We start from the raw sequence: 19312 nt of genomic DNA on the forward strand, positions 1-19312 counted from the left end.
GTTCCTTCCTCCCGTGTGTCCTCTCCTCACTCCAATCAATGCGACCATAGTTGAAATCTCCCATAATCATATCATCTACAGTCAGCCATGTTTCACTAATACCTATAATCTGTGGTCTGGAAGTGCCAACCATGGCCAAAAACTCTTCCTTCTTGTTCCTAATACTCCTAGTATTAGTGTACATGAATTTAAGACCCCCATTAGCCCCAACCCTACCTTGATGCCTTATATTAACTATCCCACTCAGATTTGTTGTCCTTATTTGCTTTGGCATATTATATTCATTCTTACATTCAACTGCCTCCATAAGGACTGTATCTCTACTCCCCCCCCCTAACAAAACTAGTTTCCCTGAATTTGCACATCCACTAAATTCAGCAACACTTTCTCAAGTCTTCTTACACCGTAACCATTCAAATGCAAGCCATCCATCTTATATAGATCCTTTCGCCCATCAAACTCACTCCACACATCCACAAATTCCACACCACTCGTCATACATAACCCACGCATAAAGTCATTCGCAATTATAGCCCTCCTTTTAAACATTTCACTGTCATACCGTGGCAAAAGACTAATCATTCTAACTCTCTCACTCTTTTCTTTTGCTACCTCAAACAATTCATTCAGGTCTTCTATCATTTCCATTTTATCTCCTTTCAAATCATTCGTACCTGCCACAACAATCATTTCTTTCACCCTTTCCTTTTGCTCTCTAATAGACTCAGTTACGTCCTTTATGGTCGCACCAGGTTGGTACGATTTTGTCAAATCCTCTACTAACACACCTTGTACTAATGAGTCTCCATACAGTTTCTGAGAATAAGTGAGGTAAAAATTAAAGGCATTTTTTATTGGCCCACAAACAACTTTATATACTTAGGAAGGTTCTTTTGATGACACCTAAATGATATATTAAAAAAAAAGCAGCATTTAAGGATTTAAAAGCTGTTCTTGCCAATTTTTTAGTCTGTTAGAAGTGATAACTGAGATCATATAGCTGAATTGCTACAAGTATAGAAAGAATAAATGACACATATCATTAAGAAGGTCCAATTGATATTTAGATTTTTTTTTATTCCACCTTGCATGCTGTCGATGACAACTGTTGTGAAAGATTCCATTAGGACGTATCTTGTATAGAAGAGTGGCATTCTTCTTGCATTCAGGCAAGAGAACACCAATATTATTATTATTACACAACATTTCCACTGCAAATTCCAGGACTTATTGTGGGCAACCACTCTACATAGGTATTTTCCACATGCTGTTATTCCAGCTGCTCTATGGATGTTCTTACTGATTTTTATGTTTAGATCAAAGAAAATACTGATGCTGCTATAAGCAGACTTCAGCAAAGAATTTTCTTGCAAGTAATTTGCATACACACGTACCATGGGTTTATATGAAATGCAGTAAGTATGGCAAAGTAATTTTTATTCTTGAAAAACTGGTGGATGATAAGCAGTTTTAAGCTCATATTCAATTTCAGCATTTATGTTGTTGTTTATAGGAAGAAACAGACATCTAGAGATAATAATTAATTAACTAACTTTATCTATTTATTAAATTATTAGACCAATCTTTCACTGTGGTCACAATACATTTTCATGGGCACAAAGATATGAACAATGCATATGCATGCAGATGAGCCAGCAGGAACACAGACATAGACTGAGTGCAAAAAAGCAGCATCTTGAAGTTCTAATCGGCACCCCCTCTATGGCTAGAGTAAGGTGATCTTGCATATTCAGCTAACAGTCTTATAAAGATAGCCTTAGATTTTTGGTAAGGTGAGACTACCATATTTATTTAGATTTAGAGCATGTTGTGTAGCTGTGGCAGATTCTAGAAACAAACTCTCAGAGAAGTTTCTGTTCTTGGCAATAGGTATTTTCATTGGATCTTTAGATTGGATAGTGTTTTCATTGGATCTGGAGATCTGTGTCACCAACTGTCTGCAATCCCTAGAATCACCAGTACAGATGATGTACATGATTTCTATGTTCATCTAGTCATATTGACTCATCTTCCAGTTTGACCAAAATGGAAGAACAACAAATATTTGGTCAAACTGGAAAAACAGCTAGCATTCAATTGGCTGACATAGAAATTATGTGAACTATTGACACATATCGCCAGATCCAGTGGGGAAAAACTCCCTGTTATATACCAGTAGATACAGATCTGAGAGACTGTTTTTGGAATCTACCAGAACTCTACAACATTTTCTGAATCTAAACAAATAGAAATGCACCTACAGATGGCACAGTTTTGCCTTACTGCTGTTGCAGCTTCATGCGGGCATTCATATCTTTGAACTCATGAAGTTGCTTTAGTAAATAACGTATCTTCTTTCTTATTAATAATTTAGTTATTGAATTATTGTCTAATAATTTAATAATTAAATAAAGTTAATTAATTATTATCCTTAGACATCTATATATATTTTTTATTAATTTCTTTCTTATCTAGATTGGACTTGGAAATGGTGATTATCTAGCATACTTCTTCAATGTTCTAATGCCCGTGGCATATGAGGTAAGTGTTTATACTTTAAATTAACAAGGTCATAATATAAAATATATGAGGAAATGATTGTATACAGTCATGAAAGGGTATCATCATAAGATTAATGATATGTTATTTTACTTTCCTTACATTTTTCTATGCATTCATTCAGAATACAAGTTTACTTTCTTGCTAGGAATTTTCAGTATGCTTTTTCTATCCATGCATTCTTTTATAGTTTCCTGGGTCCAACATGGAGGTCTGATTTTTCTACACTTGCAGTCAAGTTCACCACATGTCTCTGTAGTTGAAACAAATGAAAAGTATTTTTTCAGAATACTGATTGAAAAAAAAGGGGGGAAATATATAAATATATAACCCAATATATATCCCAATACATATATATATATGTTGTAATAGGTTTAACTAGTGATATGCAGCTGTTTGCAAATGATTCAAAATTGGGAAGAGCAATGCAGAGTCAAGCAGATGTTATGGCCTTGCAGGAGGATTTGAATAGATTGCATAAATGGACAGGTAGGTTAAACTGTCAGTTCAGTGTTGCAAAGTGTAAGGTTTCGAAATTTGGTAACCAATGATGGGATGCAAAGTATACACTTGGTGGAGAAACTTTAAAGGAAGTGGAGGAGATGAGAGATCTGGGAGGGATGGTGGACAAGGACCCAAAAAGCAGGAACCCACTTTGCACTAGTTGTGAAGATGTCACATTGGATAATGGCAATGATGCAGAGGACCCAGACATGCAAAAATAAAGAGGTTATGATGTCAATTTATAAGGCCTTGATCAAGCCTTATATGGATTATTGTGCACAGATTTGGTTAACGGGTTTTCATGGTGATGAGTATATGTGAGAAAGGATCCAGAGAAGATTCACAAAGATGGTCAGTAGTCTTTGGAATATGAAGCATGAGGAGAGATAGAGAAAGTGAATGTAAATTGCAAAGTTTTGTGAATAAGAGGAGGAGGGGATTATATGACTGAGATATCAGTTAGTCAGGGGTTGTTATCAGGTTGACATGGAAGAGATTTTTCATATGATGAGAGAGAGAGAGGTTGAACAAGAGGCTATCGCTGGAAACTGTATAAAGATGGTGTAAACAGAGGAGAGAGGAGTATATTCTTTGCATGGAGAGTGGTTAGTGAGTAATGCATTGCCCGAATGTGTTGTGAATGCAGACATTCACAACTGAATGTCTGAATCTGAATCATTTTAAGACACATTTGGATGAGCATTGTGTGCAATAGTATGTACCTCTCATGATGAGTCTCTGACTCCATGGAGGTCAGATGTTAATAATAAATAATAGTAATAATAATAAATTGTTTCATATCCTTTATGTCATTTGGAATACAGTTTGAATTCCCAGAGAGAGAGAGAGAGAGCAAGTGATCAAGAGGAAGACAGAGGATTCTATGTGTCATGCTAATCACAGGATTAGTGTAACACAGCATGATGATGACCTGTGAGAGAGAGAGAGAGAGAGTGGAGTGGAGAAATTTGAGAGAAGCCTTTGTCAAGCAGTGGAATGCACTAGATTGATATCATCATCATCATCATCATCCTTTGTGTTGCTAACCTTGCCTTTCAGTTTACTGTACAGAATTGGAGTAATTTCAGGATTAAAATTTCAGTCATAAAAAAAACATTCCAATAAAATATTAATATTAAAATCCTTTCTATATATCACATAATGATATATAGAAAGAAACAACAAAATAAAATCAACAATTACCAACCAAAACATAGATATAGACATAAGAGCCCATCTTTTCAATAGTCACATCTTACCAGCATTAACTTATGGCAGTGAAACATGCAACACAACTTTAAAAGAAGAACAAAGCTTAATAACAACTCAACGTGCAATAGAAAGAAGAATATGCAATATAAACAAAATAGACCACGTAAGACACACAGTAATCAGGAAGAAGTCTGGACTCGTAGATATAATAAAAACAATCTACAACAGCAAAAGAAGATGGGCAGGACATCTCGCCAGAATGAGAGACAACAGATGGACAGTCAGAGTTACAAACTGGTATCCGAGAGATACCAAAAGGAAACCTGGAAGTCCAGCCTTAAGGTGGGAAGACCCAATGATTAAGAAAGTTGGAAGAAGATGGAGAAGAAAAGCCCAAGACAGGAATAGCTGGACTCTTTATGACCTGCAGTCATGGAGAAATCCTGACTGAAACCCATCAAGGTAATCAAGGTAATATATCACATACTATTTAAAATTCACTATAAATTAAAATATTTTAAAATGTATGAAACCTTCTTTATGAACAAGGAATATTTAAGAACTGTTGTTTTGATTTAAAAAACTTTATGATTTGTAAATTTAAGCATTATAAATAATATTTTTTTATGTTTAGTAGAAAGTTTGGTTTATTTTTTACATTTAGTAGCAGTAGTTTTTTTGCATTTCACGTCTAGTGGAAACACATAAAATAGTGCAATAGAATAGAATGAAAGAAAAAAAGAGAAAAAGTGGTGATGAATGATTCAAGAATAATGGTGTATGGAGATTGCATTGTTAGGGGTTTGTTAATAAGGGAGTCCATAAGGTCTGCTGTCCAGGAGGGAGAATGAGCAATATAATTCATGCTTTGGATATGAAGAGGAACCGAGTAAGAGAGTTAGTGATCATTGTGGGAACAAATGATTTAGTTGAACAGAAAGAGAAAGTAAGGATGGCTATCGGGAAGTTATTGAGGAGAGTGAAAGATAACATCATAGTGGGAAAGATTGTCAGTGAGCTGCTGAGGAATGACAGTGATGAGTTAAGAGAGAGAGAGAGCAAGAATCAGGGAGCTGTGTCAGGAGAAGGGAGTATAGTTTGTAGATTTGTGGCATTTATTTGAGGGAAGAATGAATTGTACAAAAGTAATGGATTATGTTTAAATGGCTTTGGAGTGAGTGAAACTGAAGAAACTGTTGCTATATGAAAGTGCAATGTGTGATGCAAGCAAGAGATCAGAAGTAAGAGGCAAAGTGAAAGATCAGGAGAGTATAATGGAAGAGACTGAAGTGCTCAACAATGGAAATAGTAGGGGTGTAAGAGAGATAAAAAGAGAATGGGAAAGCAAGAGGAAATAGTACATCATCAAAAATAGTTTTTAATAATATTTTTAATAATATTATTTATTAATATTAATTTCTAGCATGTGGCAACAGTTTTTAATTGGTAAACCACCGACAGCTGTATGTACTTTGTATTCCCGTTTCTTTGATTTGCTTGTTTCTATACACCGATGATGTACTGTTATTTTCAGTACGAAATATTTGTACTTTCATTTCATTAAAGTTAATTACTGTGGTTATCATGTAATTTATTATTTATAGTCATTCCACAGGTACCTTTAAAGATTAATTTTAAAGATTAAAGATAAGAGGAAATAGTGTCTCCCTGTCCATTCTTCGGAGGTGTACAGGAAGAGATACAGCATAGAGAGAGTGAATGTTGGAGGTAGTGGATGTGTATATGGAGATGATCAGCATAGAAATGGAATGGATCAGGATGTGAGTAGGGGAGTTGAGAGTGAGCGGTTATATGTGATTCAGGGTGGTAAAGGTGATGGCAAGAGCAGGGGCAGTGGAGAAATCACAGCCAACAAGTGGCTTGGGTATGACTGGTTAATACACCTAAATGTGAACAGCTATGTTTATTTACAAATGCCAGGAGTTTCAGAAATAAGGGATATGAAATTGTTTCACTGATTGAGATTATTCACCCAAAAATTGTTGGAATAAGTGAAACATGATTAAATGAAGAAGATTTACAGTGTTTTGTATGATGAAAAAACACTGTACACTTTAGGATGGAAAAGACAAGAAGGGTGAAGGAGTGCTGATGATGATAGAAGGTGGTTTTGAGGGCAGTGTGGTGTGAGGTAGAGGTTGCAGGAAAAGATATTTAGTTGGATATAGCTATAGGCTAGGAAATGTGGAGGGTGATGATGAAGAAATGTATAAGCAACTTGGGTTAGTGAACAAGGAATGGGTGATTTTAATTTGCCAATATAGATTGGAGTGAAGAGATAGCATTTGAGAATAGGGAGTTCTTGAGAGACAACTCTCTTAGGCAGTATGTAAAGGAGGGCACATAAGGATCAAGAGTTTTAGATCCGATCATTTCAGCAGTGTAATTGTGAGTGGAGTTTCACACTTCCCTTCAGTTGGTAAGAGAGATCATGAAGTGACCACCTAGGTTGTGGCCAGCCGTATAAAAATTTCTGTGGGGGATATATATGGAATTAGAAGGCTGACAATTTTGATAGGCTTAGTAGAACAGCATGGAGCTATAGCATGGAATGAGGAGAGAGCAGTAAGGAAATAAATGCTGTGTGTGAAGTGACAAAGAAATATTTAACAGCATCAATGTGTGTGCAAAGTGTTCCAAAGGTTTAAAAAGGCTTAATAAGGTAGGCATCAAATGGATGAATGAAGGTTTTAAGCATGAAATCTGGAAGAAGGCACTTTGGAGGTAGTACAAGATGAATAATGGTACTAATCAGTCGCACGAAGATTATAAAGAGCAGGTCAGGAGAGTGACTCAGTTAGTAAGGACACTAAAATTGCAGTATGAGCAGAAATTGGCAAATCAAGCCAAGAAAAATCCTCATGAGGTTATTATTATTATTATTTTTTTTTGATATGTGATAAGTAGAAGTAAGAATGATTGTGATAAGATATTCTTAATGGATGAAAGTAGGAAATTGGTAACTGCTGTAGAGAACATAGTCAAGGTATTCAGTGAGCATTTCATTAAGGTGTTTCATCCTTTGTGTGAAATCAGAAGCTCAAGTGCAGAGAATGAAATAAGAGAAGACTTAATGGTGAGCGAGCAAGGGGTATATGAGGAATTAAATAAGGCTAGATGTCAATAAGGCAATAAGACTTGATGACATCGCCACGTGTCTTAAGGGGATGTTCCATGGTTTTGGCATTAGACTTGGCCTACCTATTTAGCAAGTGTCTTGCAACAGTGCAAGTCCCAATGGAGTGGAACGAAAGCAAAATTGTTCTACTTCACAAAAGTAGTGATGAGGCTAGGCAACAAATTATAAGTCCATCTATATATCTATAGTTGTAGTTAAGGTATTGGAGAGGTTGGTGAGATATAAGATACAAAAATGGATAACAACAATGTTCTTTATGCTTATCAACATGGGTTTGTTAAAGGGTGGTCTTGTTTTACCAGTTGCTTATGTACTATTTATAACAAGGTAATGAATGTATTTTACAAGGGAGATGCATATAGAGTGGTATACATAGATTTTGCTAAGGTTTTTGATAGATTTTCAGATGACAAGTTGGTAATTAAACTGATGTAGATGAGTTTGGATGATAGAATAGTGATTTGGATGATCAACTAGCTCTCCAATAGGTATTAGCAAGTTGTGTATGGGGATGCAGGCATTTCAGAAAAGGAATGTCACTAGTGGTGTACCACAGGGGATCTGTCTTGGGACAATTGTTATTTAATTTATATATTAATGAATGATATAATCACGTAACTACAAGAAAGATATTTATTTAACCAAATATTTCGGTCTGGAAATAGCAGACTATCTTCAGTGGTATTACAAGAACAGTTTAAAAAATACAAACTAGAATACTAACAATAGATCGTTAAAATTAGAACACGCCGCGTGATGTTATATCACTAAGTATGAAACGGAATATTTTGAAGTAGAAACATGATTGAATTTGCTATTTAAAAAAATAAATAAATAAAAAATAATTAATTAATTAACGAGTAATCTTGATTAGACTTTCCCAGAATTTTGATATCGATATACAGTCATTACGATTCAGGTTGGGGCAATGGAGCAAGGCCTCCACGCTTTCCTTGAACAAATGTTCAAACCTATAACGGGATCTATGTGAGAGGCGAGTCCTGGACCAAAAGATGCTGTGGTCAGTTTCAATCCCGTGTTGAGTCAATCCAGACTTTTCAGGTTTGTTGTGAAGAATGGATGATTGATGTTCTTGGATTCTTTTTTCAAGAGAACGTCCAGTCTGTCCAAAATAAGAGAGATCACAGTTGCATGGAATTTGATAAACTCCAGGAAGAGATAAAGTTGAGCGTTTGTCTTTAGGAGAAGGAAAATGAGAAGACAATTTGTTTATAGGTGAATACGTAGTTGTTAAATCATATTTCTTTAAAATTCTTGCGATAGGTTCTGAAATACCGGATATATAAGGAATAGGCACTCGATGTATTGAAACTTTGTTGTTTTGTGGAGGATTATAAGAATTGAGAACATGTTGAGTACTTTTTTTTTTTCAGAAAAGCCATTGAGTTTCATGTGTTGTTGGATAGTAGAAAGTTCTTTCTGTAGATAATCAAAAGTAGAACAATTAGTTTTGGCTCTTCTGATGAGGCATTTTATAATTCCTGTTTTTTGACATGGATGATGGACTGATTCTTTAAGAATATAACGACCTGTGAATGTTGGTTTCCTGTATACTGTAGTTGTAAGAATATTTGAAGGTAACTGGATGAGGAGAACGTCTAAAAAAGATAACGGGTTGTTTTCTTCTAATTCCATAGTAAACTTAATGCGATGATGCAAGGAATTAATACTGTTTAAAAAAGAAGGTAAAGCGTTTTTGCTGTGAGGCCAAATAGTAAAGATGTCATCTATATATCTTACCCAAAAAGATTGAGGGAAAATAGATGCGAAGAGGACTTTTTCTAAATGTTCTAAATAAAAGTTGGCTAAAGCCGGAGAAAGAGGACTTCCCATGGCCGTTCCTTCTACTTGGCTATAAAATTTGTTTTGACATACGAAATATCCAGAATGTATTACGAAATCAAATAGTTTTATAATATCTTGAGGAAAGATGTCAGCAAGTAATTTTAAAGTTTCCTTGAGAGGTACATTGGTATATAAAGAATCTATATCAAAGCTAACCATAAGATCTGTAGGTTGTAATGAGACATTTTTTAATTTTTCCAAGAAATCTGAGGAGTTTTTTTAAAAAGAATTAGAGTTGCCAATGTAAGATTTCAATAATTTAGCTAGATATTTGGCTATACGTTAAGTAGGAGAATCAATACAATCTACTATTGGACGAAGAGGATAGTCAATCTTATGGATTTTTGCAAGGCCATAAAATCTAGGAGTCTTGCAAAATGAGTTTAAGTCTTTCGACTATGTCTTTGTCCAAACTGATGACTTCATCTAAGAGAGAATTTAATTTCTTTAGTTGTCTGTTGGTTGGATTATAATGAATTTCTTGATATGTGGAGTGATCTCGAAGTAAAAGAGAAAGTTTTGTTCTGTAATTTGCTGAGTCCATAACTACTGTTGCTTTTCCCTTGTCAGCTTTAGTGATAATGAGATGATTATTTTTTCTCAAGGACTGTAAAGATTTCATTTCAGAAGGAGATATGTTGGAAGTAGGAAGTTTGGCCTTAAATAGAGATGAAGCAACTTCTAGGTGAAGAGCATTAGCTTTATCACTGGTTAGATGATTAAGATTCCTTTCAATGTTAACTAGGAAATCTAGATATGGTATCTTATTTGGAACAATAGAAAAATTATAAAAACAGGAATTATAAAATGCTTCATCAGAAGAGCCAAAACTAATTGTTCTACTTTTGATTATCTACAAAAAGAACTTTCTACTATCCAACAACACATGAAACTCGATGGGTTTTCTGAAAAAAGTACTCAACATCTTCTCAATTCTTATAATCCTCCACAAAACAACAAAGTTTCAATACGTCGAGTGCCTATTCCTTATATCTCCGGTATTTCAGAACCTATCGCAAGAATTTTAAAGAAATATGATTTAACAACTACGTATTCACCTATTAACAAATTGTCTTCTCATTTTCCTTCTCCTAAAGACAAATGCTCAACTTTATCTCTTCCTGGAGTTTATCAAATTCCGTGCAACTGTGATCTCTCTTATTTTGGGCAGACTGGACGTTCTCTTGAAAAAAGAATCCAAGAACATCAATCATCCGTTTTTCACAACAAACCTGAAAAGTCTGGATTGGCTCAACACGGGATTGAAACTGACCACAGCATCTTTTGGTCCAGGACTCGCCTCTTACATAGATCCCATTATAGGTTCGAACGTTTGTTCAAGGAAAGCGTGGAGGCCTTTCTCCATCGCCCCAACCTGAATCGTAATGACTGTATATCGATATCAAAAATCTGGGAAAGTCTAATCAAGATTACTCAATTAATTAATTAATTTTTTTTTTTTAAATAGCAAATTCAATCATGTTTCTACTTCAAAATATTCCGTTTCATACTTAGTGATATAACATCACGCGGCGTGTTCTAATTTTAATGATCTATTGTTAGTTTTCTAGCTTGTATTTTTTAAACTGTTCTTGTAATACCACTGAAGATGGTCTGCTATTTCCAGACCGAAATATTTGGTTAAATCAATATCTTTCTTGTGGTTACGTGATTATATCATTCAGTCTTATGTCACAAGTATCCTTGAAACAGCAAATACTTATATATTAATGATATTGGGTTGAGTTTAACTTTTGATATATGTCTGTCCAAAGATGATGCAAAACTTGAGAGAGTGATCAGGAATCAAACAGCCATTGTGACCTTATAGGAGAATTTGAATAGTTGTATATATGCTCTACAGTATGGAATGGTCAGTTCAGTGTTGCAAAGTGCAAGGTTCTGAAATTTGGTAGGCAACAATGAGATGTAAATCATACACTTGATGGGAAATTTTGGAGGCAATTGAGGAGATAAGAGATTGTACACTGATGGTGGAGAAGAATATAAAGTTCAGAGGTTACATAGCCCAAGTTGTGATGTTATAATATCAGATTATGGCAATGATGTGGAGGTTCTGGTTCCATTGTATTAAAGCCTTGTATGGATTATTGTTCACTTATTTTGTCACCTGGTTTTCTTCATGATAGAATATATTGAAAAGGATCCAGAGAAACTGACTAAAGTGATAACTAGTCTTTGAAGGTAGATTGAGGGAATGCAATTTGCAGTCTTGTGAATATGAGGAAGAGAGGGGATATGATTGAAACGTTTAATAATGGGTTGTTACCGTGTTAATGTGGAAGAAATTTTTCTTAGAATTGGAGATTGAGGTGAAACAAATTCGACATTCCTAGAAGCTATATAAGGAGAGTGAGCGATGTTTTGCATGAAGAGTTGATGGGACTGGAATGCATTGCCTAACATTGTGGTGAATGCACATACATTGAATGAGTTTACAGCCCGGTTTAGTGGGCTTTGTATGTAATGGTCTGGACCTCCCCTTAATGAGCTTTTGACTCACTAGCAGTCTGGTGTTAATAATGATAATAATAATTCATTATTATGATAGACTTATTGTTACCTCATTATGATAGACTTGTTGCTTGTTGAGTGGGCCTCCCACACTGAGTCTGTTGACTCCATGGAGGTTACCAAATAATAATAATAATAATAATAATTCTTTAAACATCATAAGATTTCTTTCAGAAATGTGACTTGATATGTCTATCTATAATTATTTCATGCAAATAATGCAGACAGTTGCAATATTTATTGAAAGACTGATTCAATATTTTGTATATAATTATTTCTAATATATAATCTTATATATTCTTAAGAATATATAAAATTATATATTATCTTAATATATATTAAGATAATAAGATTATATATTAAGATATATAATATAAGATAATATATATTATAATATATATATATATATATATATATATATATATATATATATATATATATATATTATATTATATTATATTAATATAAGATTATATAATTATTGTTTTTATATAGTTTTCACCAGAACTTGTCCTAGTGTCTGCTGGTTTTGATTCTGCTCTAGGCGATCCAAAAGTAAGTGTTAGTTATTTGTATACTGAGTAATTAAAATGAACAAATAATATAGTTCATATTGAACAAAAGAGAACCAGTGATTTTAACTTTTTTTCCCTCAGCACATGTAGCTAAGTCTTCCATTGAACACGGGTTCAATGGAGGACTTAAAGAATTATTATTTAAAGAATTATTGATGACAGAGAAAGAATTAAGTCCATAGAAAGTAGAGATGCAAGAGAGAAATAGTGCCAGTGGTTTTCAAGAGAGAAATAGTGCCAGGTAGATATGGTGTGGGATAGAGGTGAATAGAATGAAATACTTAGTTGGATGTTGTTATAGACCTGGTAATGTGAATTGTAGTGACTAGGAAATGTATAATCAAATTAGCCAAGCAAATAAGAAAAGAGTGATTATTATGGGCAATTTTAACTATGGCAATATAGACTGGAATGATGAGATCGCAACTGGAACTGAAGAAAATGAGTTTCTTGAGTTTTTGAGGGACAACTACCTCAGACAGTATGTAACAGAGGGCGCATGAGGTCTGAGGGTTTTGGATTTGATCATCTAATCAGAGGATGTAATTATAAATGAGGTGTCAAATCACCCACCAGTTGTGAGAGTGATCATGAAATGATTACCTGGATGGTTGCCAGTGAGAGGACCTCTATGAGAAAAGGATATATGTGTGGAACTACAAGGCTGGTGGTTATTAAGAGCTCAGGAGACAGCTTGCAGGTGTAGCATGGATGAGGAGTTAGCTGGAAAAGAGATAAATGCAGCTTGGAGGATATTCAAGAACTACGAGTATCTAGTAGAAGCAAATGTCTAAATGTATTCCAAGGGTCAGAAGGCTAAATAAAGTAGGTGTGGAATGGATGATTGAAGAGATTAAGCATGTGATACAGAGAAAAAAGGCATTATGGAGGTAGCATAAGAGAAGTGGTAATAACCAATTCCATGAGGATTACAAAGACCAGGCGAGGAGGGTCACTTCGTTGGTAAAGATAACAAAAGTAAAGTATGAGCAGCAGTTAGCTAATGAAGCCAAAAAGAATCCAAGGGAGTTCTTTCTATATGTAGCCAGCAAAAAAAAAAAAAAAAAAAAAAAAGAATGACTATGGATTGATTGGAGAAAATGGTATAAAGACAACTACTGTGGAAGATATAGGAGAGATACTTAATGAGCAGTTCATAAAGGTCTTTCATTCTTGTGAATGTGACATCATGGAGAGATTGAGAGCAGTTTATGATGGGGAGGAGAGACTGACTGTAAGTGAGCAAGAGGTGTTTGGGGAATTGAGCAAACTTGATGTTAATAAGGCTGTGGGACTTGATAATATATCCCCACATATTCTGAAGGAATGTGCCAGGGAATTGTCTGCCTTGACATATGTTTTTAATATGATTCTTGTAATGGGTCGAGTTCCAAAGGAGTGGAAGGAGGGCAAGACTATGCCACTTCATAAGAGAAGTGATAGGACTCCGGCATCAAATTATAGGCCTATCTGTGTATCTGGTGTTGTGGTTAAGTTGTTTGAGAAGCTGGTGAGAACTAGGATCCAGAATTGCTTTGACAACAATGGTATTATCTTTGATGGACAGCATGGATTCGCTAAAGGGAGGTCATGTTTTAGTAATCTACTTACTTATTACAATAAGGTGATCGCTTCCTTGAACAGAGGAGAGGGATACACAGTACTATACTTAGATTTTGCAACGGCTTTTGATAGATTACCACATGATAAGTTGATAGTCAGACTAGAGCGGATGAGGTTGGATATTAGATTAGTGCATCGGATTGGAGAATGGCTATCTGATAGGTATGAGCAAGTTATGTATGGGGGAGCAATATCCAGGAAGAGGAAAGTTCAATATTGCAAATTGTAAGGTTTTAAAATTTGGGAAACAAAGATGGGATGTAGAATTTATGCTTGATGGGGGATATATTGTTGGAGGTGGAGGAAATAACATATCTCTGGTGATAGTGGATAAGCATCTGAAATTTAGGAGGCACATTGCCAAAATTGTGAGGACAACACAAAGACTTCTGGGAATGATGCAGAGGACACTGACTTATAGACAGTGGCGTAGCTAGCGCTTTTGCCACCCGGGGCGGTCCCTGTTTGCTGCCCCTCTCAATACACACCAAAAATACTACAAAAAGTCAAAACAACGTATAGGGAAAGAAATTAAAATACTATGTTTATTTTTGAAGTAAAACTTTAATTTCAACCTTCTAAAATGTTATTTTTCTTGCTTTTCTGTTAGCAAAATCGTCGATGACATTGCTGAAGTCTATTTCATAGTAATGTAGGTAATTCTTAATCAATTTTATTTAGAAAAACACCTCTTACAACTAGCAACACTTTGCAGTAGTATTACAATATTTGGAACTGAGTTCTCGAGACTGTATTTTAGAATTAACTGCAAAAGTTAAAAAAGGTTCAAAGTGCTGCCTGCGGCCTGACCTCCCCCCTCCCCCCCAGCTAAGCCATCGCTTGTAGAAGTATGGAGATTCTTGTTTCATTGTATAAGCCACTGATTAGGCCACACATGGACTACTATGCCCAGATTTGGTCACCTGGTTTTCAAAAGGATGAAAAGATGTTGGAAAGGGTCTAGAGGCGACTGACTAAGGTAGTTTCTGATCTCTGGAATATTGAATATTAGGACTTGATAATATGCAATTTACAAAGTCTAGTGGATAGGATCAAGATGGGAGATATGATAGAGACCTACAAGTTGGTAAGGGGTTGTTATAGTTTCAATGTTGGAGAGGTTTTACAGCAAATGGTGGGAGATCAGAGAAGAACCAGAGGTCATTCCTGGAAGCTGTATAAGGAGGGTGTGAGCAGGGGAGTGAGAAGCAGGTTTTTTTTACATGCAGAGTTGTGAATGATTGGAATGCCTTGCCTGAGAGTGTGGTATCTGCAGAGAATTTGAATGTGTTTAAGTCACTTTATGATGAGCTGTATGTATGACAAAAGGACCTCCTAGATGAGTCTTTGAATCCATGGTGTGTTGGGATAATAGTAACAATCACCATGTCATAGTGAGAGAGAACTCAATAGGTACTTTCAGTTTAATACATTTGCTGTACTTTCAGATTAAGACAATTTGATAACCAGAAAAGTTGTTTTCATATATAATTCTTAATTTATCTTAAAAAAAAAAGGTATCCTGTTAAAAAGTATCACATAGAATTATTTTATGTGATGCTATGTCAAAAAAAAAAAAAAGAAAAATATAATTATATATAAGTTAAGGGATATTATATCCCATATTATTTCTTAGCTGAATAAGAAACTCAAAGAGTTTCATGCCGAATATAGAAACTATATAAAGTTTGGTGATTCCAAGCATAAGCAAATACCTGGATAGAGCAGCAACTGACCCTTGAAGGTTAGTGCAAGCTGAGGCAACTCATACAAAGGGTGGAGCAAGCTCCGATCACTATTCTTGATATTTACCCATAATGTGAACTTAACTCCTAGGAGCTGTATTATTGTTCAACATTATGAGAGAAGGTCACTACCTGGACTGGTTGCAACCTTTTTTGAGGTCTCATCAGTGAGTAGGTAGACTAAGTTAATTACAAGTTTGTAGCGAACAGAACTTACATCCCTTCTATGAGAATTGCCAAGAGGTGTCCTATTAAATTACTAATTATAATGAAGAGCCAAAGGCTTCAATTTGGCAACATGAACTTATTTAAGTTAAGGGATATTGTATCCCATATTGTTTCTTAGCTGAATAAGAAACTCAAAGAGTTTCATGCCGAATATAGAACCTATATAAAGTTCGGTGATTCCAAGCATAAGCAAATACCTGGATAGAGCAGCAACTTACCCTTGAAGGTTAGTGCAAGCTGAGGCAACTCATACAAATGGTGGAACAAGCTCCGATCACTATTCTTGATATTTACCCATAATGTGAACTTAACTCCACCCTTTGTATGAGTTGCCTCAGTTTGCACTAACCTTCAAGGGTCAGTTGCTGCTCTATCCAGGTATTTGCTTACGCTTGGAATCGCCGAACTTTATATAGTTTCTATGTTCTATATGTTTTGTACCATGGGCTAGGAATTTTTTTTTTTAATCAATTTTTTTATATACAGTATACAGTATTTCCCAAAAAACAGTACTGAATAATCACAACAATATATTTTATGGAGTAAACAGGTTTATTAACAAAGAAATATATGTTTACACATGATAATATGTACATCCAGTGGAATCTGGTCAAATAAAGCATTGATAATAGTAGATTATCAATGCTCAAAATGGGCACCTTATCTTTCAAGACAGGTCTCATAGTGCATGCAAAGGTTCTCTGTTATGTTGGAGAACAAGGGTAGGGACATCTGTTGGACACATCATGTAATTTTATCCAAGGGTTTGAAGGAGAGTTATGGTGAAATAAACCCTTGGATAAAATTACATGATGTGATAAGTACGGTAAAGAACATGGAAACAGGGCTGCAGAGAGGCATTTCGGGTCACCCCAACTGAGAAAATGATAAGAACTTGATAGAATCAGGAAGAGGATCTAAAAAAGCAACTCACAGTAAACATAACCTATGAAGTGGAACTGCAAAATGGTCAGAACTCGAGGCAGAACTGAATACTTGGATTTTAGACCTCAGAAAAGCAGGACTTTCAGGGTCTACAAAAATGATTATTCATCAAGCAAAAGTGATAGCCACTAACAGAGGGATAGCCAACTTTACTGGATCATCATCATGGTGTTCAAGATTCATGAAGAGAAACCAGCTATGTATGTGGACTAAAACAAAAATGTTACAAAAGATGCCAGCTGAATATGAAAAAAAAAATTATTGAATTTCATCAATTCTTCATTAACGCAAGGAAACAAGAAAATTTTGAACTTGTGCAAATAGGAAACATGGACGAGGTTCCACTGATTTTTGATTTGCCCTCAAACAAAACTGTAATTCCAGGAGGTCTAACTAGTTAGCTTTTTAGATGTCTGTATTAATAAACCATTTAAGGGATTTATGAAGGAAAACTGGAACAGCTGGATGCAGTCTTCAGATATTGAGGTTACGTCATCAGGAAGAAGGAAGAGGCCTAACATTTTGCAAGTTTGTGAGTCAGTCACAGCTTCATGGGATGCTGTGAAAACTGAGACAGTGGTTAAATCATTTCAGAAGTGTGGTATTAGTAATGCACTGGATGGTACAGAGGACAATTTGTTTGTCCTCTGTATTCATCAAAACCCTGATGAATTTCTGGGTTTTGATGAAGAAGATTAAAAGGTGGGTACTCTTTCCTAGTTAGATTAGGTATTTGTTGAAAGTAGACTTACTTATTACTTTATATTTGAAATACTGTAAATTCATTATAATATTCAGTGATAAAGTTTTTTTCCTAACAAATGTGTACAAAAAAGGGGGTGCATCTTATAGAGCGTGCCTCTTATAGGACGGTGTGTCTTATATGCATAAGACGGCAAATACGGTATCTCTCAGCAGGTGTATAAATTTCTATTTCCTTCCTGCCATGTGATCTTCCTTCCTTCCAGTCTATCTCCATAGTTGAAGTCTCCCATAATAATCACTTGACCTGTACTGTTTGTACTAGTTTGGCAATGCATGTCTTCCAGATCATCTGTGGAACTTCCTGGCATATAGCAACAACCAACTGCATATTTTGTCTTACTGGCCCTAATCTAACAATAGATTGCTTCAAATGAACAGCCACCCTTTCACCTGTCTCCTATTCTTTTTGGTTGCGATTCATCTGCTATCATTAGCAGTACTACTCCCCCCCCCCCCCATCCTCATCTTATCTTCTCTATCTTCCCTGACAATACTAACCCCCTTCACATTCAATCCCTGTAACTACATCATCTGCTGTTAGCCAAGTCTCACTAAAATCCTATAACATTTGGCAAGGTTGCACTAATCAATGAAGACTAGTCCCTCTTGTTTCTGATACTTTTGGCATTAGTATACAGAAATGGCAACATCCCTTTATTCCCCCACCCACCTTTACTTTCTGGATTGACTAACCTATTCAATATTTTTGCTTGAGAGACTACATTCCTCACTTGGTCATTCTCACACTCACTCGCTTCATGGTTGCCTTCACACAAACTCACTTGCTTCTATCCTAATTATTTAAGTTTCCCTGAATTTGCACATTAGCATGCTTGTTAAACAAAGCTCTCTTCAGACACCTAACACCGAAACCATTCAGATGCAGTCCATCTGCATTGTATTCTCTGGAATTCCTGGCCTATTTGTACAAATCCTTCTTTCCATCAAACAGAGACCACAGATCCACAAAATCTACATAACTCCTTTTGCAAAATCTATGTATAGCCTCATTGGCTATCAATGCCCTCCTCCTTCTCAATTCACCTCTATAATAGCATGGTAGCAGACTTACAATCTTCACCTTCTCACTCTTCAATTTCGCCTCTTCTGACAACTCCGTTACATAGAATATTTCTTGCATCTCAAATCTTTGGTACCAACCAAGACAATAATTTCCTTTGATTTATCTTTTTGCATCCTGATGGCAAAAAGATAAATCATATTTGTATTTGCAAATATCGTGAATTTTTGCACCTGGGAAACACGATTTTGTCATACTTTCATCAAGTACTCCGCTGATTATTGAGTCTCCATACATAATTTTCTCCTTAACTTGTTTTTCTTGTTTGTTTGATTGGTCTTTATTATTCTTTCAGATCACCTGCTTCTTTCTTTTTTTTTTTCAGCCCTGGTTAACTCTTGCCACTTCTGCTGTTTTTCATTTTGCACTTTGTCCTATGAAGGATGACATTTAAGCATGCTATTTCTTTATTGATATCCATTTCGTTCGCTCTATTTCCACGGCCAGATGTTCAACATTATTAATGTCATTTTCCATCTTATTGTCAGTATTTGTTGCGTTCTCATCACCCACT

The 19312-nt window shown here is 35.4% G+C and overlaps 1 protein-coding gene across 3 annotated transcripts in view; it reads left to right on the top strand.

The window, feature by feature from the left end:
• Window positions 1-19312, top strand: part of LOC150098116 (polyamine deacetylase HDAC10-like) — a 420755-nt gene that overhangs the window by 162442 nt on the left and 239001 nt on the right. For all 3 annotated transcript variants that reach the window (XM_090406206.1, XM_090406205.1, XM_090406204.1), the window contains 2 exons: window positions 2476-2541; window positions 12332-12391. In XM_090406206.1, coding sequence (XP_090262332.1) covers window positions 2476-2541; window positions 12332-12391 — 126 coding nt within the window. The remainder of the gene's footprint in view (window positions 1-2475; window positions 2542-12331; window positions 12392-19312) is intronic.

The sequence above is a fragment of the Typopeltis vanoorti genome, chromosome 16, assembly GCF_054136105.1.
Source record: "Typopeltis vanoorti isolate ZY-2024b chromosome 16, IOZ_Tvanoo_1.0, whole genome shotgun sequence".
Lineage (NCBI taxonomy): Eukaryota > Metazoa > Arthropoda > Arachnida > Uropygi > Thelyphonidae > Typopeltis > Typopeltis vanoorti.